The sequence below is a fragment of the Scyliorhinus canicula genome, chromosome 13 (genome assembly GCF_902713615.1).
Source record: "Scyliorhinus canicula chromosome 13, sScyCan1.1, whole genome shotgun sequence".
Classification (NCBI taxonomy): domain Eukaryota; kingdom Metazoa; phylum Chordata; class Chondrichthyes; order Carcharhiniformes; family Scyliorhinidae; genus Scyliorhinus; species Scyliorhinus canicula.
The window spans coordinates 92,311,187-92,338,960 of NC_052158.1; the positions used below are offsets into that span (position 1 = coordinate 92,311,187).

General features: G+C 49.4%; 1 protein-coding gene across 1 annotated transcript in view; it reads left to right on the plus strand.

Moving 5' to 3' along the window:
- Positions 1 to 27,774, plus strand: part of mlf1 (myeloid leukemia factor 1) — a 97,428-nt gene that overhangs the window by 57,847 nt on the left and 11,807 nt on the right. The window contains exon 5 of the mRNA XM_038816554.1: positions 13,717 to 13,876. Within this exon, the coding sequence (XP_038672482.1) occupies positions 13,717 to 13,876 (160 nt within the window). The remainder of the gene's footprint in view (positions 1 to 13,716; positions 13,877 to 27,774) is intronic.

Genomic DNA, 27,774 nt, shown 5'->3' on the forward strand with positions numbered 1-27,774 from the left:
CCTCCCCAAGAACAAATAAACAGAGAGAAAAAAACACAACCACAGGCAGCAGGAGGGGGGATGGGGACAGCAGTGCCTTGCAAATTTTTATCCCCTGCCTCCCATTGTCAATCTAACAGTAAAAAGAGAAGAAAAAAATCCACATCGGAGGGAAAGACAAAAAAACACACCCCCGACCCCCACACAACCCATATTTCCAACTACTTCAAAGTGCCAGCACCTTATTCTCCCAGAATTGTTCACTTCAGTTCTCTCCCAGTTTATGCTCCTTGATAAAGTCATTGGCCGCTTCTGGAGTCTCAAAATAGTATTCCTAGCCTTGATAGGTCATCAAAAGCTTTGCCGGGTAGAGCACCCCAAACCTGATCTGCCGTCGCTATAGCACTGTCTTGGCTTTGTTGAACCCCGCACGCCATTTTACCAGCTCAGCTCCAATGTCCTCGTATATTCGGACCTTGTTCCCCTCACATTTACAGTTGCGCTCCTCCCTGGCCCACTGCAGAATCTTCTCTTTCTCCACAAACTTATCGAGCTTCACAATCACTGCCTGCGGCGGCTCCCCTGCTCTTTGCCTCTGCCTCAGAGACCTGTGCGCTCTGTCCACCAGGGGCTTTATCCAGCACCCCCTCCACCACCAGCCCCCCAGCATCCTCGAAGCGTACTTCGTGGCACTCACATCTTCCACTCCTTCAGGCAAACCCACTATCCACAGTTTCTGCCTTCTCAATCTATTTTCTGCTCCTCCACCTTTGCTTACAAAGGTCTCATAAGAACCCCCTCCGCCTCCAATGCCACCACCTGATCACTGTGGTCTGACATCACCCCCTCAATCTCTCGGATCTGCGACCCCTGAGCCTCCAAACATTTCTCCACCCTCTCCACCAAGCCCTTCAGGGGTACCACAGCCCCTTCGAAGGCCTGCGATCGATCCTCTTGCATATCCTTTCTCTGTTGGCGGAATTCTTCCCTGATTGAGGCCATCAACTGTTCCATCTGTGGCTTTCCAACTTGCACTAGCCCTTGCCCCTCCCCCATCTTTCCACTGGCTGCTGAGCCATAGATATCTTCCAACTTCTTGGCCAGGTCTTTCACCTTCTTCTGCCAGGTTTGGTAGCCAGCAGACATACCACGCCGGGGAACTTCTCCGACCTTCAGCTACACTTTTCTGCTGAATTTGCTGAATGGCTTGATTCTAATCGCTTCACTATCCGTGATGCTGATGAGATTCGATCTCGCTCCTGTGTCGAGTTTGACATTTATAAACGTTTGATTTATAAATAAAGAAACTGTCCAGTTATCTTTATTTACAGTAGATCCTTCATTATTACTACTACTTATTTTAGTAGAAGACATTTCACTTTGTTTGCCTTGGTTGGCCCTGTCTGCATCAGAAAGGATATCAATGAAGAATGTGCCCTCTAACTTCAAAGATGTGCGGGTTAGGTGGATTGGCCATGCTAAATTGCCCGTAGTGTAAGGTTAATGGGGGAATTGTTGGGTTACGGGTATACGGGTTACGTGGGTTTAAGTAGGGTGATCATTGCTCGGCACAACATCGAGGGCCGAAGGGCCTGTTCTGTGCTGTACTGTTCTATAACTTAATTTCATCAACAGCGTTAATGAATTTTTGTAAGTCGATTTTCTTGTTGGAAAAACAATGTTTGGCAAAGTGGTTTTTGCCCTTGCACTTCGCACAAATTTTCCCAAGGCGGGACATTTCCCCTGTAAGTGCCTATGTCCACGCCGCTTACACAAAATTGTGGCATCTGGCAATCGCTTAAAATGGCCGCCGCTGTCGAGACCACATTTTTCTTTTGGGTGCATCACAACATCTATGGCGTCGGCCTCATTCTTGATTTTTGCACCTATATTTCTCATGTTTAGCGTGTTGATTTCCTGCACAGCTAACTCGCTGGCTGGCAGATTTTTATTGCAGCTTCGAGCTGGAGCTCATTCTCTCTCAAAAAGCATTCACGCACTTATCATTTTTTATGCCAAATACGATTTGATCCCTGATCATTGATGACCTTAATTTGGCAAAATTACAAGTTTGAGTCTTTAATTATAGATCTGTGAGAAAACTGTCGAACAACTCCCTTATCTGCTGCATACACATTCTGAAAATGTACCTTTCAAAAGTTTTATTCTTCTTCAGGGTACAATGCTCATCAATGGCATCAAAGTTCTCACTATCTGCTTCTCGCTCAGATACAATGTGTTAAAGATTTCAATCACCTGCTACAGTGAACAGCAACACTATTTATTTTCTGCTCACCAGGTGGGACCTGTACAAACTGGACGGGTTATACCTGGGCGGGACTGGAGCTGATGTCCTAAGGGAAATATTTGCTAGAGCGGTTGGGGAGGGTTTAAACTAAAATGTCAGGGGGATGAGAACCTACGTAAGGAGAAAGAGGGAGCAAGGACAAAATCAAAAGGTAGAAAAATGAATTTAAAAAGTGATAGATGGAGAAACCAAGGACAAAATTCAAACAGGGCAGTAGAGAAAAATGTTGGAGAATGAAAGGTTTAGTGAGAGGGAAGAATTGAGGGAGATCAACATTGTGGTGATATGCATCACTGTAAATACACAAGGGGTTAATGTAAATACATTAAGACTAAATAAACACTAGAGGGAGCATCAGAGACGTCATGACATGATGTACAGACATACAGCTAATGAACACACAGAATAGGACACAACCAATGAGCAGTCAAGACACCCAGAGGTAACACTACCACAAGGGGGCATTACACAACCCATATAAAAGGACAGGGCACACATGCTCTATCTCTGTCCACAGGCGGCACTTAGAGAGTAGGACAGGGGCAGATCAGAGGCATCACACCCACCACGTGGCTTAAAGCAGACTACTATAGCAAGATTAGCTGGAGAGTGGAACTCATAGAGAACTGTGCTAATGGTTCAATAAATCACATTGAACTTCCTTCAAAGTCTGGAGTATCTTTTGGTCAAAGCTGCATAGAGTTGCAGCCTGTGTTATCCCAGAGTCCATAACACATCAAACATTAGTAGAGAAATAGTGCTGGGAAAACTGATGGGATTGAAGGCGGTTAAATCCCCTAGGCCTGAGAATCTGCATCCCAGAGTGCTTAAGGAGGTGGCTCTGGAAATAGTGGATGCATTGGTGGTCATCTTCCGGGATACTATAGACTCTGGAACTGTCCCTGCAGATTGGAGGGTAGCTCACGTCACTCCGATATTCAAAAACGGAGGTAGAGTGAAAGAAGGGAATTATAGACCAGTAAGCCTAACATCGGTAGTGGGAAAAATGCTTGAATCCATTATCAAGAACTTTACAGCAAAACATTTAGAAAGCAGTGGCAGGATCAGTCAGAGTCAGCATGGATTTATGAAGGGAAAATCATGCTTGATAAATCTGTTGGAATTCTTTGAAGAGGTAACCAGTGCAGTTGACAAGGGGGAGCCAGTCGATGTGGTATATTTGGACTTTCAGAAGGCGTTTGACAAAGTCCCGCATAAGAGGTTATTGTGCAAAGTTAAAGCGCATGGGATTGGGGGTAATGTATTGAGGTGGGTAGAAAACTGGTTGGCAGAGAGGAAACAAAGAGCAGGGATTAATGGGTCCTTTTCAAATTGGCAGGCAGTAACTAGTGGGGTACGACAGAGATTGGTGCTGAGACCCCAGCTATTCACAATATATATTAATGATTTGGATGAGGGAACAAAATGTAACATCTCAAAGTTTGCAGATGATACTAAATTAAGTGGGAGGATGAATTGTGACGAGGATGCAGGGATACTACAGCAAGATCTGGACAGGTTGGGCGAGTGGGCAAACCAATGGCAGTATAATTTGGATAAGTGTGAGGTTATTGATTTTGGAAGCAAAAACAGGAAGGCAGATTACTACCTGAATGGTTGTAAATTGGGAGAGGGGAGTGAGCAGCGGGACCTGGGTGTCCTTGTGCACCATTCGTTTAAGGTCAGCATGCAGGTGCAGCAGACGGTAAAGAAGGCTAATGGTATGTCGGTCTTCATTGCAAGAGGTTTTGAGTATCGAAGCAGTGATGTGTTGCTGCAATTGTACAGTGCCTTGCTGAGGCCACACTTGGAGTATTGTATGCAGTTTTGGTCCTCTTCTCTGAGAAAGGATGTTCTTGCTCTCGAGGGAGTACAGCGAAGGTTTACCAGACTGATTCCAGGGAAGGCGGGACTGTCATATGAGGAGAGATTGACTAGGTTGGGATTGTTCTCGCTGGAGTTCAGAAAAATGAAGGGGGATCTCATGGAGACTTATAAAATTCTAACAGGACTAGACAGGGTAGATGCAGGGAAGATGTTACCAATGATGAGTGTGTCCAGAACCTGTGGTACAGCCTGAGGATTCAGGGTAAACCATTTTGGACAGAGATGAGGAGACATTTCTTCACACAAAGAGTGGTGAGCCTGTGGAATTCATTACCACAGGAAGTAGTTGATGCTAAAACTTTGAATATATTCAAGAGGTGGTTTGATATAGCACTTGGGGAGAATGGGATCAGAGGCTATGGAGAGAAAGCAGGATTAGGCTATTGAGTTGGATGATCAGCCATGATCGTGATGAATGGCGGAGCAGGCTCGAAGGGCCAAAAGGCCTCCTCCTGCTCCTATCTTCTATGTATGTATGTAAAAGCTTAGTACAGTTATAAGAGATGTAAAAAGAGGATTTGTTTGGGAGAGCTCGCAGAAAGTCGCCATGCTCCGTCGCCATTGTGGATCTGCGAAAAGTAATTTGATAAGGTGCCACATAACAGGCTTACCAGCAAAAGATAGTGTCCATGGAATAGAAAGGACAGTAGCAGCATGCCTCAAAAATTGGCTGAAGGACGGGAAACAGTGGTGACTGGAGAAAGTGTACAGTGGGGTTTTCCATGGGTCAGTGTGAGGATCTAACACTGTATATCAGTACCTAGACTTGGATGTCCAGGGCACAATTTCAATTTTTTTTTCTTTATTCGTTCTTGGGATGTGGGCATCACGGGCAAGACCAGCATTTGTTGCCCATCCCTAATTGCCCTCGAACTGAGTGGCATTTTAAGAGTTATCCAGATTTATAGATAATACAAGACATGGAAGTATCGTAAACCATAAGGAGAGGACGTATCCAGGGTGTTGGAATGGATGGACACATGACAGATGAAATATAAAGCCGAGAAATGTGATGTGATTCAGTTTTGTGTGAGCAATGAGGAGATGAAATACAAAATAAAGGATACAAGTGCAAAGATGGTGCAGGAGGAGAGTAATCTGGGTTTTTGTTCACAAATCACTGAACGTGACAGGGCAGGTTGACAAAGCGGCTAATAAAGCATACAAGAGCATGGTCTTCATAAGTAGGCCTGAACTGAAGTAATGTATCCAATTCGGGGTATTACACGTTAACAAGGATGCGAGGTGATGCATTTTGGAAGATCAAATTCAAGAGTGGACTATATGGTCAATGGAAGGGTCTTGGGAAAATTGATGTGCAGAGAGATCTGGGAGTTCAGGTCCATTGTACCCTGAAGGTGGCAACGCAGGTTGATAGAGTGGTCAAGAAGGCATACAGCATGCTTGCCTTGATCGGACAGGGTATTGAGTACAAGAGTGGGCAGGTCATGTTACAGTTGTATAGGACTTTGGTTTTGGCCACATTTGGAATACTGCGTGCAGTTCTGGTCGCCACATTACCAGAAGGATGTGGATCCCTTGGAGAGGGTGCAGAGGAGGTTCACCAGGATGTTGCCTGGTATGGAGGGTGCTAGCTATGAAGAAAAGTTGAGTAGATTAGGATTGTTTTCGTTGGAAAGACGGAGGTTGAGGGGGGGACCTGATTGAGGTCTACAAAATTATGAGAGGTATGGACAGGGTGGATAGCAACAGGCTTTACCCAAGAGTGGGAGTGTCAGTTACAAGGGGTCACGATTTCAAGGTGAGAGGGGGAAAGGTTAAGGGAGATGTGCGTGGAAAGTTTTTTACGCAGAGAGTGGTGGGTGCCTGGAACGCTTTACCAGCGGAGGTGGTAGAGGCGGGCACAATAGCATCATTTAAGAAGCATCTAGACAGGTATATGAATGGGCGGGAACAGGGAAGTAGACCTTGGAAAATAGGAGACAGGTTTAGATAAAGGATCTGGATCGGCCCAGGCTGGGAGGGCCGAAGGGCCTGTTCCTGTACTGTAATTTTCTTTGTTCTTTGACATTAGAGAGGGTGCAGAAAAGATTCACAAAAATTAAGTTCCTCACTCCTGGAACAACTTACGTAGATAGATTGGGCAACAATTTTCCTTGGAGAAGAGAAGATTAGTAGAGGAGTGTTGGTCTTTGGGACTACGCATGATACAGATTTGAGGTGACGTTAGATCAACCATAATCTTATTAAATGGCAGAGCAGGCTCAAGAGGCTGAATGGCTTACTCCTGCGCCTTGTTTGTATGTTTGTAGGTGTTTCGTTGAATGTGCTCATAATCAAGTGGTGGCGGCTTTGTGGTATTTTACGAGACTAGCAATCCAGAGACTCAGAGTAATGCTCTGGCGATCTAGGTTCAAATCCAACCACAGCAGTTGGTGAAATTTGAATTCAGTAAAGATCTGGGGCGGGATTCTCCAACCCACCGCGCTGAAATTGTACTTGTGGCGGGGGCGGAGAATTACCCAAAATAGACTGCCACGCCGGCATGCAATTCTCTGGCTACCGGAGAATCGCCGCCATTCGCTCGTGCGCGATCAGCGCGGCGCCGGTCTGAGGCCATTGGAAAACCCCCCCAGCAACTCTCCACGACCGACGGGCCAAGTGCCCGGCAAGTCCCGCCGCCGTGGTTCCACCCGGCGGGAACTCAGAGTCACGGCTGATGTGGGCATTCTGTTGGGGGGGGCGAGGGGATCGGATATGGCAGGGGCGGGGGGGGCTCAACAGTGGATAGGCCTGCGATTAGGGGCCACCGATCGGCGGGCCATCGTGATCCGGGAGCGACCTATCTCCCTCCGCACGGACCCGCTGTGTGGCTCCGCCATGTCGGCGGCGCCCACGCCGAGGTGGGCCACCGCACGCATGCGCGGACCTGCCTGTGTCCGCCGTGCGCATGTGTGGCTGCATGGTCTGTCCAGTAGGGCCCCGCCAGCAGCCAGAGCTGCGGGACGCATGACCCTGGAGAACGGGGAATCACCCCGGATCTTCGAGGAAAAAGTCCGGAGTGATTCTCGCCCGCTTTCCGGCAAGTGTGGGGACTTAGTCCCCCAAAGGGAGAATCCCGCCCCTGGAATTTAAAAAGTCTAAAGATCACCCATCTGGTTTACTAATATCCTTTACCTGGACTGGCTTACATTAGTTATGGTTGTCTTTTAAAATGCTCTCTGAAATGATCTAGCAAGTTCACAGGCAATTAGGGATGTGTCAGCCAGCAAAGCCCATATCCCATGAATAAAAAATAAATCAAGATGTGTCTGGGAAGTATAGATTGGAAGAGACTGTTTCCATTTTAGAAAGATTATGGGTGGGATTCTCCAACCCCCCCTCCTTGTTGAGGCAGAGTTAATTATGTCTTTCAAAAGTGAATTGGATGACCATCTAAAGTGAAAACATTTGCAGGACTGCAGGATACAGACATGGGTGTGAGGCTAGGCTAGGTAAGTTGCTCTTGCACAGAGCCAGCATTGATACAATGGACTGAATGGTCTCCTGTTCTGTAATCGTTCTTTGATTCTATAACTTCCCACCTGCACCCTGTACTTTGTTGGCCCTGAATTCTTATTGGGCCCAAGTGTTGGATTATTGCCTGTAGAATTACTTAATTGAATTCTATGTTGCTCTAACAAAACCAAATTATAGTCGCAATAGAACACTGTAGCGTATCTTAGGTTACACATCGAAGCATTCTATTTAAAATGCTGCAGATGGAGCTAAGCCGCACGTTCGGCAGCTCCCGCCACAAACGGACTTTTCGGCTCTTTTAAGGGCCCCCAGCAGTACTTGCTCGACGGTTCCCGACGTGGGAAGGTGTCTGCAGCGGATCCCCAGTGGTCTATGGTCTTGACCAGGAGTAGGGCCAGCAAAATTGTGGTGGCAGCGCCTAAGAAAAAGCGGGGGAGGAAAATCAAGATGGCGGCCGGCGGAGGCCTCGAGGAATGGAGGCAGTTGGCGCAGGTGCAGCAGGAGACTCTCCAGCGCTGTTTTCAGGAGCTAAAAATGGAGCTGCTAGACTCGCTGAAGGCGAATACGGACAAGCTGCTGGCGACGCAGACAGCCCAGGGGGTGGAGATCCGGGAGCTCCGACAACAAGCCTTCGAAAGAGAGGATGAGGCCACGGCCCTCGCGGTGAAGGTGGAGATGCATGAGGCGCTCCATAAGAAGTGGCAGGAGCGGTTCGAGGAGATGGAGAACCGGTCGAGGCGGAAACATTTGCGGATCCTGGGCCTCACGGAGGGGCGGGAGGGGTCAGACCTGGGGGCCTATGTGGTCGTTTTGCTGAACTCGCTGATGGGAGCGGGGTCCTTCCAGGGGCCCCTGGAGTTGGAGGGGTCCCACAGAATACTGGCCAGGAGGCACAAGCCGAACGAGCCACCACAGGCGGTGCTGGTGCGGTTCCACCGGTTCGTTGACCGAGAGTGCGTGCTTAAGTGGGCCAAGAAGGAGTGGAGCAGCAAGTGGGAGAACACGGTAGTACGGATCTACCAGGACTGGAGTGCGGAGGTGGCTAAGCGGAGGGCCGGGTATAACCGGACGAAGGCGGTGCTCCACAGAAAGTGTGTGAAGTTTGGCATGTTACAGCCGGCGCGTCTGTGGGTCACTTACAAGGACCGGCACTTTTATTTTGAGTCCCCGGAGGAGGCGTAGGCCTTTGTGCAGGCCGAGAAGTTGGACTCTAATTGAGGGTCGGGGCTTTGTAAATAACTGTGTTAACTTTTGGTGGGAAGGGTCTCTGTTTTATGCTGTTTCAAGCTGGTTGTGTGTTGTTTCTAGGGCAGGTGGGGTGCTGTCTTTTTTGCGTGGGCGGGGTTGGGCAGGGGGAAAGCGCGGGCTTTTCTTCTGTTTCCCGCGCTGAGGGTGGATGGGGGCGGGGTCGGAGCAGAGAAGCGCGGGTGGGAGGAGGAGGGTCTGCTGATGGGTCTGGGGGAGGAGAAGTAACCCCACGTTGGGAGGGGTCGGAGGCGTGGCGGGAGCTGCTGGGGTCAACAGAAGTTAGCTGGCTCACGGGAGTGCTATGGAGGGAGTAACGCGGCTGGGAGGGGTCCTAGCCTCGGGGGGGGGGGGGGGGGGGGGGGGCGTTGGTGGTGCCGGGTTGCTGCTGAAATGACTATGCTCCTGGAGACGCACCTGAAGGTAGCGGACCAGGTTAAACTGAGGAAAGGCTGGGTAGGCCAGGTGTTTCATTCGGGGCTGGATGCAGAAAATCGGGTGGTGGCGATTCTGGTGGGAAAAAGGGTGTCGTTTGAGGCGTCAAAAGTGGTGGCTGACAGTGGAGGGAGGTATGTGATGGTGAGCGGCAAGTTGCAAGGGGAGCGGGTGGTGCTGGTGAATGTCTATGCCCCAAACTGGGACGATGCGGGTTTTATGCGGCTCATATTGGGCTGCATTCCGGATCTAGAGACGGGGGGCCTGATACTGGGGGAGGACCTTAACACAGTGCTGGATCCCCCATTGGATCGATCCATGTCCAGGACGGGCAGCAGACCCGCGGCGGCTAAGGTGTTGAGGGGGTTTATGGATCAGATGCGAGGGGTGGATCCTTGGAGGTTCGCGTGGCCGAGGGCCAGCGAGTATTCATTTTTCTCCCACGTGCATAAAGGCTACTCCCGGATTGATTTTTTTGTTCTGAGCAGGGGGCTGATTTTGAGGGTGGAGGATGCCGAGTATTCGGCCATAGTCATTTCGGACCATGCCCCGCACTGGGTAGACCTTGAGCTGGGGGAGGAGAGGGACCAGCGCCCGCTCTGGCGTCTGGAGGTGGGACTGCTGGCGGATGAGAAGGTGGGCGGGCAGGTTCGGGGGTGTATCAAGAGGTACTTAGAGGCCAATGATAATGGGGAGGTCCGGGTGGGGACGGTTTGGGAGGCATTGAAGGCGGTGATTAGAGAGGAGTTGATTTCCATCCGAGCCCATAGGGAGAGGGGAGAGCAAAGAGAGAGGGAGAGGTTGGTGGGGGAGATGGTGAGGGTGGACAAAAGATACGCGGAGGCTCCGGAGCAGGGACTGCTGAGGGAGCGACGTAACCTTCAAGCCAAGTTCGACTTGTTGACCACCAGAAAGGCGGAAGCTCAGTGGAGGAAGGCACAGGGAGCGGTATACGAATATGGGGAGAAGGCGAGTAGGATGCTGGCGCATCAGCTCCGTAAGCGAGACGCGGACAGGGAGATTGGTGGAGTGACGGATAGGGGAGGCAATGTGGTGCGAAGGGGGGTGGACATTAATGGGGTCTTCAGGGACTTTTATGGGGAATTGTACCGGTCCGAGCCCCCGGTGGAGGGGGGGGGGAATGGGGCGCTTCTTGGACAGGCTGAGATTTCCGATGGTGGAGGAGGGACAGGTGGAGGGGCTGGGGCCGCCGATTGAGCTGGAGGAGCTGGTCAAAGGGATAGGCAGCATGCAGTCGGAGAAGGATGGGTTCCCGGTCGAATTTTACAAAATGTACGCAGACCTGCTGGGCCCCCTGTTGGTTAGGATCTTTAACGAGGCAAGGGAGGGGGGGGCTTTGCCCCCGACTATGTCACAGGCGCTGATTTCCATGATCCTTAAACAGGACAAGGACCCCCTGCAGTGTGGTTCATATAGGCCGATCTCGTTGTTAAATGTGGATGCCAAGCTGTTGGCGAAGATCTTGGCCGCAAGGATAGAGGACTGTGTGCCGGGGGTCATTCATGAGGACCAGACGGGGTTTGTGAAGGGAAGGCAGCTGAACACCAATATACGTAGGCTTCTGAATGTTATAATGATGCTGGCGGTAGAAGGGGAGGCGGAGATAGTGGTAGCATTAGACGCGGAGAAGGCCTTTGATAGGGTTGAGTGGGGGTACTTGTGGGAGGTGCTGGAAAGGTTTGGGTTCGGGGAGGAGTTTGTCAGTTAGGTGAGGCTGCTGTATGATGCCCCGATGGCGAGCGTAGCCACGAATAGGAGGAGATTGGAGTACTTTCGCTGTACCGGGTGACGAGACAGGGGTGTCCCCTGTCCCCCTTGCTCTTTGCGTTGGCAATTGAGCCCCTGGCCATGGCGTTGAGGGAGTCGAGGAATTGGAGGGGTCTGGTGCGGGGTGGGGAGGAGTACCGAGTGTCATTATACGCAGATGACTTGTTGCTATATGTGGCGGACCCAGTGGGGGGAATGCCGGAGGTGATGAAGATTCTTAGGGAATTTGGGGGCTTTTCTGGGTACAAGCTCAACCTGAGAGTGAGCTGTTCGTCGTGCACCCGGGGGATCAAGAGGAGGGGATTGGTAGGCTCCCACTGAACAGGGCAGGGAGGAGTTTTCGGTACCTGGGAGTCCAGGTGGCTAGGAGCTGGGGGGCCCTTCACAAGCTTAACCTCACTAGGCTGGTGGAGGATGGAGGAGGAGTTAAAAAGATGAGACATGTTGCCGCTGTCGCTGGCGGGCAGGGTGCAGTCCGTCAAGATGACGGTGGTCCCGAGGTTATTGTTCCTGTTCCAGTGCCTCCCCATCCTTATCCCGAAGGCCTTATTTAGTAGGGTCAACAGGAGTATTACGGGATTTGTATGGGCGCATGGGACTCCGAGGGTGAGAAGGGTGTTTTTGGAGCGGGGCAGGGATTGGGGGGGGGGGGGGGGGGGGGCTGGCAACCTCTGGAATAAAGGAATGCCCTTATTTATTTGTCGAAAATGTATTTATTCACTATACGTTACCGCTTTTTAACTTGACAGTATACATCAAGATGATATTTAAGGCTGGTTATTCATTGTTCTAACCATGGCAACCTCTGGCAGCCTCTGTGGGTACTATTGGGCTGCCAAGGCAGCGATGGTGCACAAGTGGGTAATGGACGGGGCAGGGGCAGCATGGAAGAAGATTGAGATGGCGTCCTGCGTGGACATGAGCCTGGAGGTGCTGGTAACGGCGCCGTTGCTGCTCCCTCCAACGAGGTATACCACGAGCCCGGTGGTGGCGGCTACCCTCAAACTTTGGTGGCAATGGAGATGGCATAGGGGAGAGGTGGGGGGGTCGATGGAGTCCCCGATACGGGGGAACCACCGGTTTGTACCAGGGAGCATCGATGGCGGGTTTCTTGGCTGGCACAGGGTAGGTATTAGGAGGTTGAGGGACCTGTTTGTGGATGGGAGGTTTGCGAGCCTGGGTGAGTTAGAGGGGAAGTTTGGGCTCCCCCCGGGGAACATGTTTAGGTACATGCAGGTTAGGGCGTTTGCCAGGCGGCAGGTGGAGGGGTTCTCTCTGCTGCTCCCACGTGGGGTACGGACAGGGTGCTCTCGGGGGTGTGGGTTGGAGGGGGGAGGATTTCAGATGTGTACCACGTCATGCAGGAGGTGGATGAGGCCTCGGTGGAGGAACTGAGGGGTAAATGGGAAGAGGAGCTGGGTGAGGAGGTTGAGGAGGGGACGTGGGCGGATGCCCTGGAAAGAGTGAATTCCTCCTCTTCCTGTGCGAGGCTTAGCCTCATACAGTTCAAGGTGCTACATAAGGCTCACATGACTGGGACGAGGATGAGTAGATTTTTCGGGGGCAAAGACAGGTGTGCTAGGTGCTCGGGGAGCCCAGCGAACCATGCCCATATGTTCTGGGCTTGCCCAGCGCTAGGGGAATTTTGGAAGGGGGTAGCAAGGACGGTGTCGAGGGTGGTAGGATCCAGGGTCAAGCCAGGCTGGGGACTCGCAATTTTTGGAGTTGCAGTGGAGCCGGGAATGCAGGAAGCGAAAGTGGCCGGTGTTCTGGCCTTTGCGTCCCTAGTAGCCCGGCGGAGGATTTTGCTTCAATGGAAGGATGCGAGGCCCCCAAGCGTGGAGGCCTGGATCAATGATATGGCGGGGTTCATCAAATTTGAGAGGGTGAAATTTGCCCTGAGGGGATCAGTACAGGGGTTCTTTAGGCGGTGGCAGCCTTTCCTTGACTTCCTGGCAGAACGGTAGGAAAATAGGCCGCCAGCAGCAGCAACCTGGGGGGGGGGGGGGGGGGGGGGGGGGGGGTGGAGGGAGGGAGGGAGGAGTGGATGGAGGGAGGGAGGGAGGGGTGGAGCGAGGAAGAGAGGGGGGGAGGGAGGGAGGGGTGGAGGGAGGGAGGGAGGGGGTGGGGTTTGTTTCGGGGGGAGGGGAGAAATGTGTATATGTGTTTATTGATTATGCCGGGTGCTTATCTATTTCTTTTTGTAGTTACGGGGGGTGGGGGGGGGGGTTGGTTTTGGGGGTTATTGTGTTTTTCTTTTTGTTGTTAATACTGTTTTCGTGTTGATATTTTCTGTTTTTGATATTTTTTGTAAAATCTCAATAAAAATTATTTTTTAAAAAACAAACAAATCCTGCAGATGTAACTACACATTTTAGCATAATTTTAGTGTTGCATAATTTGACTGCCGGGGTCCCAATGTTTGTTCCTGGCCAATATGATTGGAAATATTAGTGACTTTCATATTAATCATAAGGCTTACTGAGTTTTCAGTTCAAAGATGTTTCTTTCCAGCTCATTGTTAAATGTTAACTTGTTTTGTAGGTAGCCTATTTTGTGGATCGAGGACTAATTAGTAATTTATGAATTTACAGATGAAAGAGGTAAGGAGGACAGTAAGAGACTCTGAAAGTGGAATTGAAAAGATGTCGATTGGCCATCACATTCAAGACCGTGCTCACGTCATTCAAAAATCCAAAAACCAGAAAACAGGTGATGAAGAAGTTGATCAAGAATTAATCAACCTAAATGAAGGTGAGGCAACCATATTATGGTGAGGTCCATTTCAAAAGATGACATGAAATAATGTGAAGATATCAACATATATGCATAGCAATAATTTATTTATTCTTTGCATGCTCAAGAGTATGTTCAGAAGCCAGTCTTTGTGCTTAGGACCATGAATGCTTTTACTTTTTCTTTTCATGTGCATTCAGATTACCTTTTTGTGTCAGGGGAGGATAGATTCTTGGAGCTCCACAGAAAGTAAACCTGACAATTATATTAGCGTCAGAGTCCCTTGTGAGACTCTGGTGCTAACCCCACTGAGGTTTCTTGGGTCAACAGTAATGGCCAGCAAGACCAACCCAACCCTATGTTTCAGCTGAGACTGGAACAAGGAAAACACATATCCAAGGCTCTCATCTTTCTCACCAAGCCTTGTAATGAAAAGTCAAGACTCAACCAATCATTAAGGCTGATCAGAAAACTTTGCACTTAGACTGGCCCTGGCATATCGGAGTCCAGGCTGACGCTGTGTCCATTTCTTAAGACGCTTCACACAGCTAAGGTGGAAACTTTTTGAAACTCTGTTCAGTGACCAGTGTTGAAACAGAAAACTGGTCATTTGCAGTTCCAAGTTCAATAACTTTGCTAATTGGTCACAAACCACATGCCATTTTTAAAGTTTTACCAGGAAATCTCTTGTGAGATTTGCTTATTCTGGGTCAAAGGATGAACTGTTGTATAATAATAGCTATATGAATATAGTGTAATGCATACATTAGGTCAATAATATTGTGTGATACATGGCATTTGTATTAAGTGGTATTCAGAATTTTGCTGGTGCTTTTAGGATCATTTATTTGTCGAAAATGTATTTATTCACTGTACGTTACCGCTTTTTAACTTGACAGTATACATCAAGATGATATTCAAGGCTGGTTATTCATGGTTCTAAGATAGAAATGTCATGCCCGGTACAGGCATGGCAATATTACAAATTTTAAAGCAATATTTTAAAGAGTGAACACAAAAGCTGTTAAAACAGTTGCAGCATACAATGTGACTTTTAGTATTTGAACTGTAGGCAGTTGAGTCAGTGGTCAATACCTCATTAAATATGGACCTGAGTGAAGCAACCTCACAGTCAATTGAGGTTCACACATTCATTGTTTAAGGATGGGCCAAAACTTACAGATCATGGGGTTTGCTCATCTCATGTTTCCAAAAGACAAAAGTGACAATGAAGCTTAGTAGGTTTTGAGGTGAATGTGAAATGGATCCCATCAGCCTTTCATTATATGAAATGAAAATGAAAAATGAAAATCGCTTATTGTCACAAGTAGGCTTCAAATGAAGTTACTGTGAAAAGCCCCTAGTCGCCACATTCCGCGCCTGTTCGGGGAGGCTGTTACGGGAATCGAACCGTGCTGCTGGCCTGCCTTAGTCTGCTTTCAAAGCCAGCGATTTAGCCCTGTGCTAAACAGCCCATATAACAGCATATTATGATGGCCCCTCATTTAAACACAAAGACCTTGGCTGTTTCACAGTCTCAAGGTGCAAAAAGCCACACCTCCACACCTTATTTGGAGAAGGATTTGGGGCTTGTAAAAGGTCAATGGGTAAACCAGCCATGTTTGTTGCCTGCTTTCTAAATAACAGCAAAAACACTCCTGAGACCGAGATCCGCAGAAAGCCATCAAGCCAGCTGTAGTCAACTCAGCAGCAAAGGTAATAAACAGTCACACTTTGAAAATGGGAGTTGAACTCTCTCCAATCTGTTCCAAATTCAATATCACCTGATAACCAGCATCCTAACAATTCACCTTCACTACAGCCAAAGCTTCATCTAACAAGCCTGCTATGAAAGAGACTGAAGTAATATTACGTTGTAATTGTATTGTTTTTTTCTTCTTCATTTGTAACTATTCTTTGTGTGAACAATGATGTATGTCAGTCGAGTGAATGAGATCTCACTCTCTTCTTTAAACCTCCAAGACAAATGTGAAATCATAAATAATTTTATATTTAAATTCACAAAAGTTTGCAGCCAGATTATTTAAAATTGGGACAACCACTCTAGATAAGAAAATATATACACCTCATATACAAAACTCTTTGATTATGGATAATAAGTCTGTGACTTCAGCCTCAAAATTATTTAAATGATGGTTTCTTGATTTTTGGAGTCCGAATTAACTGGTTGTCAATAGAATCAAAGTTACACTTTTATCAGGGTATGGTGTGGGGGATTATTTGGAGCACAGTGATAGTAAGAGAGGGCTGGGGGTGGCCAGTTGCGGTAGAATGATAAGCAGTGTTTGGCATAGGATTTGCTTAAGGAGTTAGAAAGGGCTCTCTTGAATCTCTTGGCTTATAAGTAATGCTACCATAAATATTACAAAATGTCCACCTCTTCAGGGTGGGTCACTGATCCAGCAAACTTCTGGAAAAGTGGTAGCAGGTACATCTACCAGGTTTGAGAAATGTTAGGAATTCTTGGCCTTCAGCACTACCCTCTCTCATTATTGTGGATGGTTTATTTTTATACAAGGTTGTCTACCAGAAGTGTAAAGGAAGATGCAGGCATCACCCTGACAACGTGGTGGGGAAACTGCAGTATTCCTTGTTGATGTTGCACCACAAACTTGGGTCAACTAGCATTATAGGCAAAACACTCAAAACTCTCAATGCACCGTACAACAATCTCCTTTATTGTACCGGACCAAGTTACCACAAAAGACACAAAGTAATAATAATAATCTTTATTGTCACAATTAGGCTTATATTGTAAAAATCCCCTCGTTGCCACACTAAGGCATCTGTTCGGGTACACTCAGGGAGAATTCAGAATGTTCAATTCACATAACAAGCACGTTTTTCAGGACTTGTGGAGGAAACCGGAACACTAGGAGGAAACCCACGGTGAGAATGTACAGACTCGACACAGACAGTGACCCAAGCTGGGAATCGAACTCGGGTCTCTGGCACTGTGAAGCAAAAGTGCTAACCACTATGCTGCAATATCAAAACTTTGTTCCACAAAAGGTATCAAAACTCACGGCTTGCACCTAAATATCACCCGTTAAGAGGTGACGTGACCAGACTTCTATCATTGCCTTAAAAACATTGAACGAGATAGCCTCAACTGCTTCACTGGGTAGAGTGGCTCTGTCGTCTCTGAGTCCCGGACCCAAGGTGCTGCTTCTTATGATGGTTATCCCTGCAGGTTTTCCTGTAGGCTGTGGCCCCTGAAGTTCCTTTGTCTCACCTTATACTGATCTTGCTGGCACTGACCATGTTCTCAGTCATGGACTTATAGGACAAGCCTAATCAATCACTGTCCTGTAGTCATGAATACTCAGGAGCCGTGACTATGGACCTCTTCACAGGTCTGTGTTCAATCATTGGCCTGGATTCTCCACCCCGCAATGCCGGAAACACAAATCTCCATTGGGCTAGGGTGACGAAGTGCCACCCTGTTCTGCCCGCTACCCATCAGATGCACCAGTGTCAGGTGGGGGGATTCAGAAGCACTGAAATGTTCCTGCAACTCCCCTGCAGGGGGTGAGGGGGAGGCATCATTCCTCCTTCCTCGGGTTGCTTAATGGCCCACAGACTACTCCATGGGACAGAGGTGAGGCTGTAGTGAGTTCCGGAGGCTTCACCGTCACCTGCCGCTGCCAGCCACTCTACCCAGTGAAGCAGTTGAGGCTATCTCGTTCAATGTTTTTAAGGCAATGAGAGATAGATTTTTGAATAGTAAAGAAATTAAGAGTTATGGTGGTCGGGTGGGTAAGTGGACTGAGTCTAGAAAAAGGTCAGCCATGATCTTATTGAATGGTGGAGCAGGCTCGAGTTGCCAGATGGCCTAGTCCTGTTCCTAGTTCTTATGTCCCTCAGCGAATGCATCATGTCCTTCTGTGACTGGCCATGCCCAGACAGCGCCCGGCCAATGCCCTTATACACCCTCAGCCATGTCCCTTTGCGACTGGGCCAAGCTCTGGAGCGCCGCAATAATGTCAATGTGGGCCAGTACATATCTGCCTGTCCCTGTGACTGGGATCCCCTGTCCTGAGCCTCAGCCATTGACCGCACAGTGTGCTCCAAGCCATGGACATTTTGACCCATGGCTGTGTCCTTCTCACCCAAGGCTATTCCTGCGGACACCATCCATTCGGTGTTGGCCTCGTTACCACTCATTGGCAACACGATCTCCTGCATCTGATGGTGGTTGGACTCCTCCAACTGCACCTGCAGGCGCTGGAATGCTGCTGATATCCCCTCCTGTAGACCCTGGTTCTATGTCTGCATCTCCACCAGTGATGGGATCATACGTTCCAAAAGTACGCTACCTGTCTGGACTATGGTTGCCCGCTCCCTGGGGAGTTCCTCCCTCCACCTGATGTGCTGCTGCATCTGTGACATATGCACCAGAAAGTGACCCAGGAGCCTCTTCACTAATGTGAACCACCGAGGCGATAGACTCTGCCGAAACGTCAGTGACATCCTCGGACGGGTCGTCTGGGGTGTGCAAGGTTTGTGGCTGGGGGTGAGGTACCCTGGATGGGCTGGCCTCATCCATTGGTGATCCTGCAAGACATAAGACAAGACACAAGGTGAGAACCCGGGAAGGACTGGTCTGGGATTGAGGAACGACTCACTTGTTATGGGGGCATCACTTTGAATTAGGGGCTAACTTGGTTGTGCCATGCCGACCTTTGCCCAGGAGATAGCCCTCCCCTTCACCTCCCACGGCTAACTCCTTCGCCGTCTGCTCGACTGCGATGAGTACCCTTAGATCCGGCTGGCCCTCTCTGCTCTTGTCTCACTCCCAGTGGTCTTAATCTAGGGCAGTGTTTTTCAAACTTTCTTTCCAGGGACCCATTTTTACCAACAAGCCAACCTTCGTGACCCACGCCAGTCGACCTTCACGGCTCATGCCGGCCGACCTTCGTGACCCACGCCGCTCAACATTCACAACCCACCATTTTTTCTTACAATTAATGTGAGAGGTGAGTCTGCTTAGTCCTCACAATCTCACTCCAATCGGGTTCACAGGAGGAGGGGGCTATGCACATATCAGGTGCAGGATTCAGCCGGTCCTTTGTGCCATGTTGATCTTTGATATAAGTCGTTGTGATGACAAAAGCAACAAAATGCTTGTTTTACTCCGATCTGGATACTCCTCAGAGATGCTACTCCAGAATACTGACAGTTTCATTGACTTTTACCGTGTTTTAATGTACTGTCAAAGCTGAGGCGGTTCAGTCAGCTTCATTTGGAGTCTGGCTTGCCAGTCCATTGACAGTTTCCTTACTAATGTTGTTTTCCTCGATGTGTCATAGAAGTGTGGGGAACATGTGGTAATTTTGGCTTTGCACTCGCAATTGCCAAACTTTCAATGACTTTTGGAAAGCTGCAATTTCTTCACAGTGTTGAAAGCAATCATCATCCTTCCCTTGCAATTTGAGGTTCGGTTCATTTAGAATTGTCTGCAAGGTAAGACATAGTTAGCATCCAAGTTTCATCAGGAAATTAATCAGCCATAGAGGACAATTTCTCGAGGAGGAAAACATAGATTTCGTACTCAGTTAGTAATCTGAGTAGCTCCCTGTTGACTGATTATTACAGTAACTCTTGACGTAGGTGAAGTCCATCCTCATTGGGATTGACTGGTCACCGTTTTGATTCAATGCTTTAATATTGTCTTCAAAGGTCAGCAAAAAACTTATACCCAGCCTTCAGTACACAGAGGGCGATGATGTAATGATTTCCCATGGCTTTCATTGTATCCTTTGCCAAAAATTCAGTTCTATCCATGATTAAACCATGAGGAATATATATTCTCTCCAGATCATTTGAGTAATGTTTAGGAATGCAAAACAGATCGAGGTCATAGCCTTGTTCACCATCAGTGATTGCCACGCAGTCAGCCGCTGGCATGCTGCTGTCGCACGTTGACCCCGGGTTCAGGTCCCAACACTCCTGGGCCGCATGTGCACTGATGAGCATACGCAGTGCACCTGCATTTTTTTTAGCTCGTCACGGCCACCATCTTTAAAGCCGCTCGCAGCGGCGTTGTTAAAAGTCGGCTGTTGCACGTGAATTCCCACAAGCGGGAACGCCACAATGGCTGACTCAGCGACCCTCCGAAGATCCCCCAGTGACCCATCCGTGGGTCATGACCCCCACTTTGAAACTCTCTAATCTAGGGGACAGATATAGGACCTGGTGAGATGCCTGGATGCTAGTTGCATGGCGGTCTGTAGGTAGTGGCCTGTGTGTGTAAGGCACCTGGCCAGAGAGGACAATACAGGTGTTGGGGTTTGGTGCAGGGTGGGATGTAAGGAGGATGCAGGCTGGTGAGTTTTGATCAGCCTCAAGGGGAGTGGGGATCGGTGCGCTGAGCGGGGATGGGAGTGATGCCAGGGGCACAGAGATGATGACTCACTTGAGCTGAGATAGGAGAGGTGTGATGTACCATCAATTGGACGCGAGACACGATGAAGATACAAACTGTGGCTTTAATCAGCTAGTTGTTAGCCCGGTGGTCGACTACAGAGAAAGGCCGACCGCCGGGAAACCTCGGAGGCGGGGTCTACTTGCCTCTCGACCAATTGGCGAACAGTCGCATGACTAGTCCCAGCCAATCAGACGAGAGGCACATGACCAGCCAGATCCAATGGGAAACCAATGCTCTGCACCAATGGCAGTGCTCCCACTCATATCACCACAAGGTGCTAAATGAATATTTTGCGTCAGTATTCATGCAGGAAAAGACAATGTTTTTTTAAAAATAATTTTTATTCAAATTTTTCAACAACAAATTTTCTCCCAACAATAAAATAAACAAGGCATAGAGAAAACAGAAAGAACCCCCCCCCCCCCCCCCCCCCCAATACAAAGCAATGCATTAATAACAAAAAAGAAAGTAGCATACAGTCGCAGAAACAAACCCCCTAAACAGACCCATAACCCCCCACCCCCCTCCGGGTTGCTGCTGAGATAGACCACCCTCTAACACTCCGCCAGGAAATCAACAAAAGGCTGCCACCACCGGAAAGCAATGCATTAATAACAAAAAAGAAAGTAGCAAACATACAGTCGCAGAAACAAACCCCCTAAACAGACCCATAACCCCCCACCCCCCTCCGGGTTGCTGCTGAGATAGACCACCCTCTAACACTCCGCCAGGAAATCAACAAAAGGCTGCCACCACCGGAAGAACCCTCGTACCGACCCCCTCAGGGCAAACTTGACCCTCTCCAGTTTGAAGTATGATGAACCCGGCCATGTTGTTAATCCAGGATTCCGGGCTCAGGGGGTTTGCGTCCCTCCACTGTAAAAGAATCCTACGCCGGGCTACTAGAGACGCAAAGGCAGGATACCGACCTCTCTTGCCCCCTGCACTCCCAGCTCCGATGCTACCCCAAAGATAGCGAGCCCCCAGCCCGGATCCACCCTGGAACCGACCACCTTGGACAAGGTCTCCGCCACGCCCTTCCAGAACCCCTCTAACGCCGAGCACGCCCAGAACATGTGATTCGCCGGGCCTCCCGAACACCTCCCACACCTGTGCTCACCCCCAAAGAACCGGCTCAGCCTGGCCCAAGTCATGTGCGCCCTATGCAGCACCTTCAGCTGAATTAAGCTGAGCCATGCGCAAAAAGAGGACGAATTCACCCTCCCCAGGGCGTCCGCCCACGTCCCCTCATTGATCTCCTCCCCTAGCTCCTCCTCCCACTTCGTGTTTGAGGTGGGTAGAATAGTCTCGGATGTGGGAGGTCGGTACATTATGGTCAATGGGAAACTGGAAAGGGTGCAAATGGTATTAGTAAATGTGTATGCGCCAAATTGGGATGATGCGGAGTTTATAAAGAGGGCGCTGGGGAAGATACCGGACCTGGACTTGCACAGGATGGTCATGGGAGGGGATTTTAACACAGTTATTGACCCTGGCTTGGACTGGTCAAGCTCGAAAATGGGCAGGGTGCCAGCATTGGCAAAGGAACAAAAAGGGTTCATGGAGCATATGAGGAGGGGGGGGGGGGGGGGGGGGGATGGATCCATGGAGATTTGGGCGGCCGAGTGTGAAGGAGTTCTCCTTCTACTCACACGTGCATAAAATGTACTCCCGGATTGATTTCTTTATTTTGAGCAGGGCGTTACTGGCAGGGATGGTGGACATGGGGTACTCGGCGATCACAATCTCAGACCATGCTCCGCACTGGGTTGACCTGCAGGTTAGTAAAGACAGTAACCAGCGTCTGCACTGGAGGTTAGATGTGGGACTTTTGGCTGACGAAGGGGTGTGCGAGCGGCTGAGGAAATGTAGTTCTGCTGGCGGGACCTGTTCTTTAGGTCCTCCACCTTCTCCAGGAGCTTCTTCTGCTGGTCTCTCAGCATCACCACCTCCAACTGCACCACAGTTTGATGTTCCTCCTGCTCAGCCAGCGCCTTCTCCACCTTCTGGATCACCCAATCTTGGCCATCCAATTTAAGCTCCAGCCGCTCAATTGACACTTTTATTGGGTCCAAGCAGTCCAGTTTCTGCTTAGCAAAGCCTTCCTGAATAACTTGCATCAGCTGCTCCGTTGACCGGTGGGTCGACAAACCAGAGGTCCGGTCCTCCGCCATGCTGCCTCCTGCTGCAGCTTCAGCCCAAGCCTTCTATGTCTTTCTGTTTCTGCCTTTACGAGCACTTCTAGTCATTCTCTCCATGCACCGATGTGGGAATTCAGTGCACAATTACCTCTGTCACCAGTTTTACAATTCAAGTCCAGTAGAAAATCGGGGGAAAGGTCCAAAAGTCCGACCCGAACTGGAGCCACCAAATGTGCGGCTTACTCCTTCGTAGCCGCCACTGAAGTCGTAATCGGCAATCTAACCTCTCTCCACCTAATCCCCGAACCCCCCCCCCCCCCCCACCGAACCCCTCTACCCTTGTAGTTCCCTCTTCTCTCTCCCTATAACCCTCTCCCTCTTCCCCTCCTCCCTTCTGCTAGACGTTCCCTCCCTTTGGAGATCTGCGGCACGCCCCCCCCCCCCCCCCCCCCCCTCCTCCCCATCCCCCCACCCACGCCTTACTTCCGTGCACTGGCATATTTGATGGCTCCCCTCTGGGAGCAACTCCCCCTATCCACAGCCAGTTTTGTTCCCCACCATGCCCCCCCATTCTCGCTTTGGTGTACCTCTGCTTTTACCGCCCACCCCCGCCAGGTTCATGCAAGTGTTTAGACCAGAAAATGAATAATTACGATTAATAGTTCTGTGATGCCCACTATTGCTGTTTTCCCAGCGCGTTCTTCTGGATGATCTCATTTGCATCTTCTACCTTGTGAAAATAATGTTCTTTGTTGCCGTAGGTTACCTCGAGTCTCATCTGGTGTAGCATTGCAAACCACGTCTTGCTTTTGAATAAGGCCGCTGGTCCCATTAAACACAGCCCAGAGCTTGGCCAAGTCAGCTCTGATGTCTTGGTAGATGCGTATTGTATGTCCGTCCCATCTACACAACAGTGTGCTCCTCACCCAGTTCAGCACCCGCTCTTTATTATGGAATTTATGGAGTTTTGCTATGACCGCCTGCGATCATTCTCCTGCTTTGGGCCTTTGCCGGAGCGACCTGTGGGTTTGGTCTACCTCTTCGGGTTTAGCGAAGCCTTCCCCTCCGACCATCTTTCCACGCATCAGCCACCACAGCAAAGTATGACTACTGACAACAGGACGAGATGCTGACAACATGGCTCATGGATGGAATTCCCTCATCCAGAACTAAGTCCCATCCGTGGCAGGGATGGGGAGTGTTTCTAGTTGCGGAGGTCAACAGGAAACCATGCCATAATTTCTGTCCTTCGCATAATTAATTATGCATTTGGAGGTATTGCACCATCATCTGCAATGGGGTGGGATTGATGGCGCATGTCCTGTTGTCATAACCATATGCCTATTTGAAAAGTGCCCAACATCACTGACATCGTTGAAGAAAGAAGATGGACCTCCAGGAACACTTTAAGGCTGTAAGATGGACCTCTTCAAAAACACGAAAGCTAGCAGTTACACTTGAAAAATGCTATCCTACCCACTGCTGTGGTTCTCTCGGATCACTGGCGGACTCCATCCCAAGCTCTGATGTCTTCAGGTAAGTCCCGACTTTTGCACATCATATTGCTCCAGACATGTTCTGGACCGTTTGTTTTTCCACTCGGAACAAAGAGAATTTTGTGCAGCGGGCGGGGAAGGGGTGGAGATTACAGGTGGACTTTCAACTGATCATGTTAGCAAATGGTTTCACGTCGGCCTGCAGCAGGATTCCCAATCCGCCATGGCACCCAGCATCGGAATATCTCACTGTAATTTCACACAAGGTTGAAAATGATGCTTTGGCCTCCTTCCGAGGGTGTCAACCCCTGTGGCTTCATCAGTCAGAGCTCAGGGTACACTGCTTGTTTCACTGCTCTGAAGGATTAGGGAGGAGATTCTCAGGTCTCCCCATGGCATATTTCTTGGCAGAAGGAGAATCATAGAAGTCCTACAGTGCAGAAGGAAGCCATTCGACCCATCGGGTCTGCACTGACACTCTGAAAGAGCACCATACCGAGACCCACTCTCCTCCTCCCCTATCCTTGTAACCCCACCTAACCTTTGGACACAGAGCAATTTAGTATGGCCAATCCACCTAACCTGCACATCTTTGGACTGTGGGAAGAAACCCGAGCACCCTGAGGAATTCCACGCAGATTTGGGGAAATGTACAAACTCCACATAGATAGTCACCCAAGATCAGAATCAAACCCAGGCACTGTGAGGCAGTCATGCTAACGACTGTGCTGCCCGGCATTGGCTGGGACCTTCTGGTCCCGCCGCTGTCATTAGGATTTCCCATTGAATCCAGCTGACGCCGCCCGTTCCTGCCTGGTGATTGTTGCACGATGCCCGTTCATTCGTTGTCGCAGTGTCTGCATGGTCTCGCCAATGTACCACGCAATGTACCAAGCGTGGTACATTGGCGAGACCATGCAGACACTGCGACAACGAATGAACGGGCATCGTGCAACAATCACCAGGCAGGAATGTTCCCTTCCAGTCGGGGAACACTTCAGCAGTCAAGGGCATTCAGCCTCTGATCTCCGGGTAAGCGTTCTCCAAGGCGGTCTTCAGGACACGCGACAACGCAGAATTGCCGAGCAAAAACTTATAGCTAAGTTCCGCACACATGAGTGCGGCCGCAACAGGGATCTTGGATTCATGTCGCATTACATCCACTCCCCACCATCAGGCCTGGACTTGCAAAATCCCACCAACTGTTTGGGCTTGAGACAATTTACACCTCTTTAACCTGTGATTATCCCTCTCCCTGGATCTGTAATGATTTGATTACCTGCAAATGCCTGCATTCCAAGCATTGTCCAGCATCTCTGACTTTGTCAATATAAATGTTTCTGGAACATACCTCGCCATTCATCTGAGGAAGGAGCTGCGCTCCGAAAGCTCGTGTTTGAATCAAACCTGTTGGACTTTAACCTAGTGTTGTAAGACTTCTTACTGTGCTCACCCCAGTCCAACGCCGGCATCTCCACATCATGGAGATGGGGTGGGGGAGGAGAGGGGGGGAGCAGTGTTGAAAGGAATGCAAACTCGAGGAAAGACCACATTTCTATATGCCCTTTCTCCATCTTCATCCTTATGGCTCATATGGACTTACTTCCATACCAGCCAAGAACTGAAGATCGCTTGGTTGCATGTCCGTGAGGCTTGAGACACAAAAGGTGATGGCTTGTACACAGGTACCCTGTATAACGTGGCAAACTAAGTGTGCAGGCCATTGTTCTGAGCCAGCATGCATTTTGTTGCTTGCTGCATCTGACTGCTCATTAATGCGATCACTCTTTCCAACAGCATTAACACAAATCCTGGGGTTTCATGGCACTACTGTTGTAGAAGGACTCCTTCAATCTCTCCAAGAGTGTCACTGCCTCAGGAATACTGGAAGAAGCCCACACGTTTCCTTCTGCTGTTCCAGAAGAACCGTTTTCATGATGACCCCCAAGGCTTAGCATCTATGCCCAAATCAGCAGTATCATAGAATTTACAGTGCAGAAGGAGGCCATTCAACCCATCGAGTTTGCACCGGCCCTTGGAAAGAACACCTCACTTAAGCCCCACACTGCCACCCTATCCCCTTTATCCCCGTAACCCAGTAACCCCATCTAACCTTTTTGGACACTAAGGGCAATTTAGAATGGCCAATCCACCTAACCTGCACATCTTTGGACAGTGGGAGGAAACCGGAGCACTCGGAGGAAACCCACGCACGCACGGGGAGAACGTGCAGACTCTACACAAACAGTGACCCAAGCTGGCATCGAACCTGGGACCCTGGGGCTGTGAATCAACTGTTCTAACCACTATGCTACCATGCTGCACCGTGTCCTGTGCTGTCCGACAGGACATCTTCAATGCTGTAACTGCTTCCCACACCTCCAACTCAGTTTATGTGCACATCACCATCTGACAACCTAGCTATATCCACTGCAAACTCCATAGAGGTGTATCTGCACAGGCAAAGGATGAGTATAGATTTTTCAGTTAATCACATCCAGAACTGTAGGGCGGCACAGTAGCACAGTGGTTAGAACTGTTGTTTCACAGCAGCAGCGACTCTGGTTCGATTTCCGGCTGGGTCACTGTCTGTGCGGAGTCCACACGTTTTCCCCGTGGCTGCATGGCTTTCCTCCGGGTGCTCCGGTTTCCTCCAACAATCCAAATATGTGCAGGTTAGGTGGATTGGTCATGCTAAGTTGCCCCATAGTGTCCAAAGGTTAGGTGGGGTTGCTGGGTTACGGGGTTAGGGTGGAGGTGTGGGCTTATGTAGGGTGCTCTTCAGGGGCTGGCGCAGACTTGATTGGCCGAATGGCCTCCTTCTGCACTGTAAATTCTATAATTCGAGGTGATGGGGCATCCTTAGAATGCTCATCTTCTTTTGAGAAGTCGGCAGACTCCTACTGCTGCTGCTCCTCCACCATTGAAACACCTGAAACTGCTGAAGGCACTGGATTCTGCAAAGCATATAGGCCCTGTCAATATTCTGGCAAGAGTGTTGTGTTCCACAACTTGCCACACCACTAGGCAAGCTGTTCCAACGCTGGTGTCTACCCGGTAATGTGGAACATTGCCCAGGTGTGTCCTGTATACAAGAAATAGGACAAATCCAACCCAGCTAATTACGACCCTATCAGTCTGCTCTCCATTGTCTGCAAAGTGATGTAAGGAATTATCAACAGTGCTCACTGACTCAGCATAAAGCTGCTCGCAAAAGCTCAGTTTGGGTTCTGCCAGGGTCACTCAGCTCCTGACCTCATTAGAGCGTTGGTTCTAATATGGGTAAAAGAGCTGAATACCAGAAGTCAGGTGACAGTGGCATCAAGGCAGCATTTGACCGAGTACACCATCAAGGAGCCGCAGTAAAATTGGAATCAATGAGAATCAAGGGGAATATTCTCCAATGATTGGAGTTGCACCTGGCACAAAGGAAGATGGTTGAAGGTCAATCATCTCAGCTCCAAGACTTCACTGCAGGAGTTCCATAGGATAGTCTCCTAGGCCCAACCATCTTTAGTTGCTTCATTAACAACCTCCCTTCTAGCATAAGGTCAGAAGTGGGGATGTTAGCAGATGACTGCACAACCATTCGCGATTCCTCAGATAATGAAGCAGTCCATGACCAAATGCTGCAATATCTGGACAATATCTAGGCTTTTGGTTGACAAGTGACAAGTAACATTTGCGGCACAAAAGTGGCAGGCAATGACTATCTCCTATAGAGAGAATCGAACCATCGCCCCTTGGGCGGCATGGTAACACAGTGGCTAGCACTGTTGCTTCGCAGTGCTAGGGTCCCGGGTTCGATTCCCGCCTGGGTCACTGTCT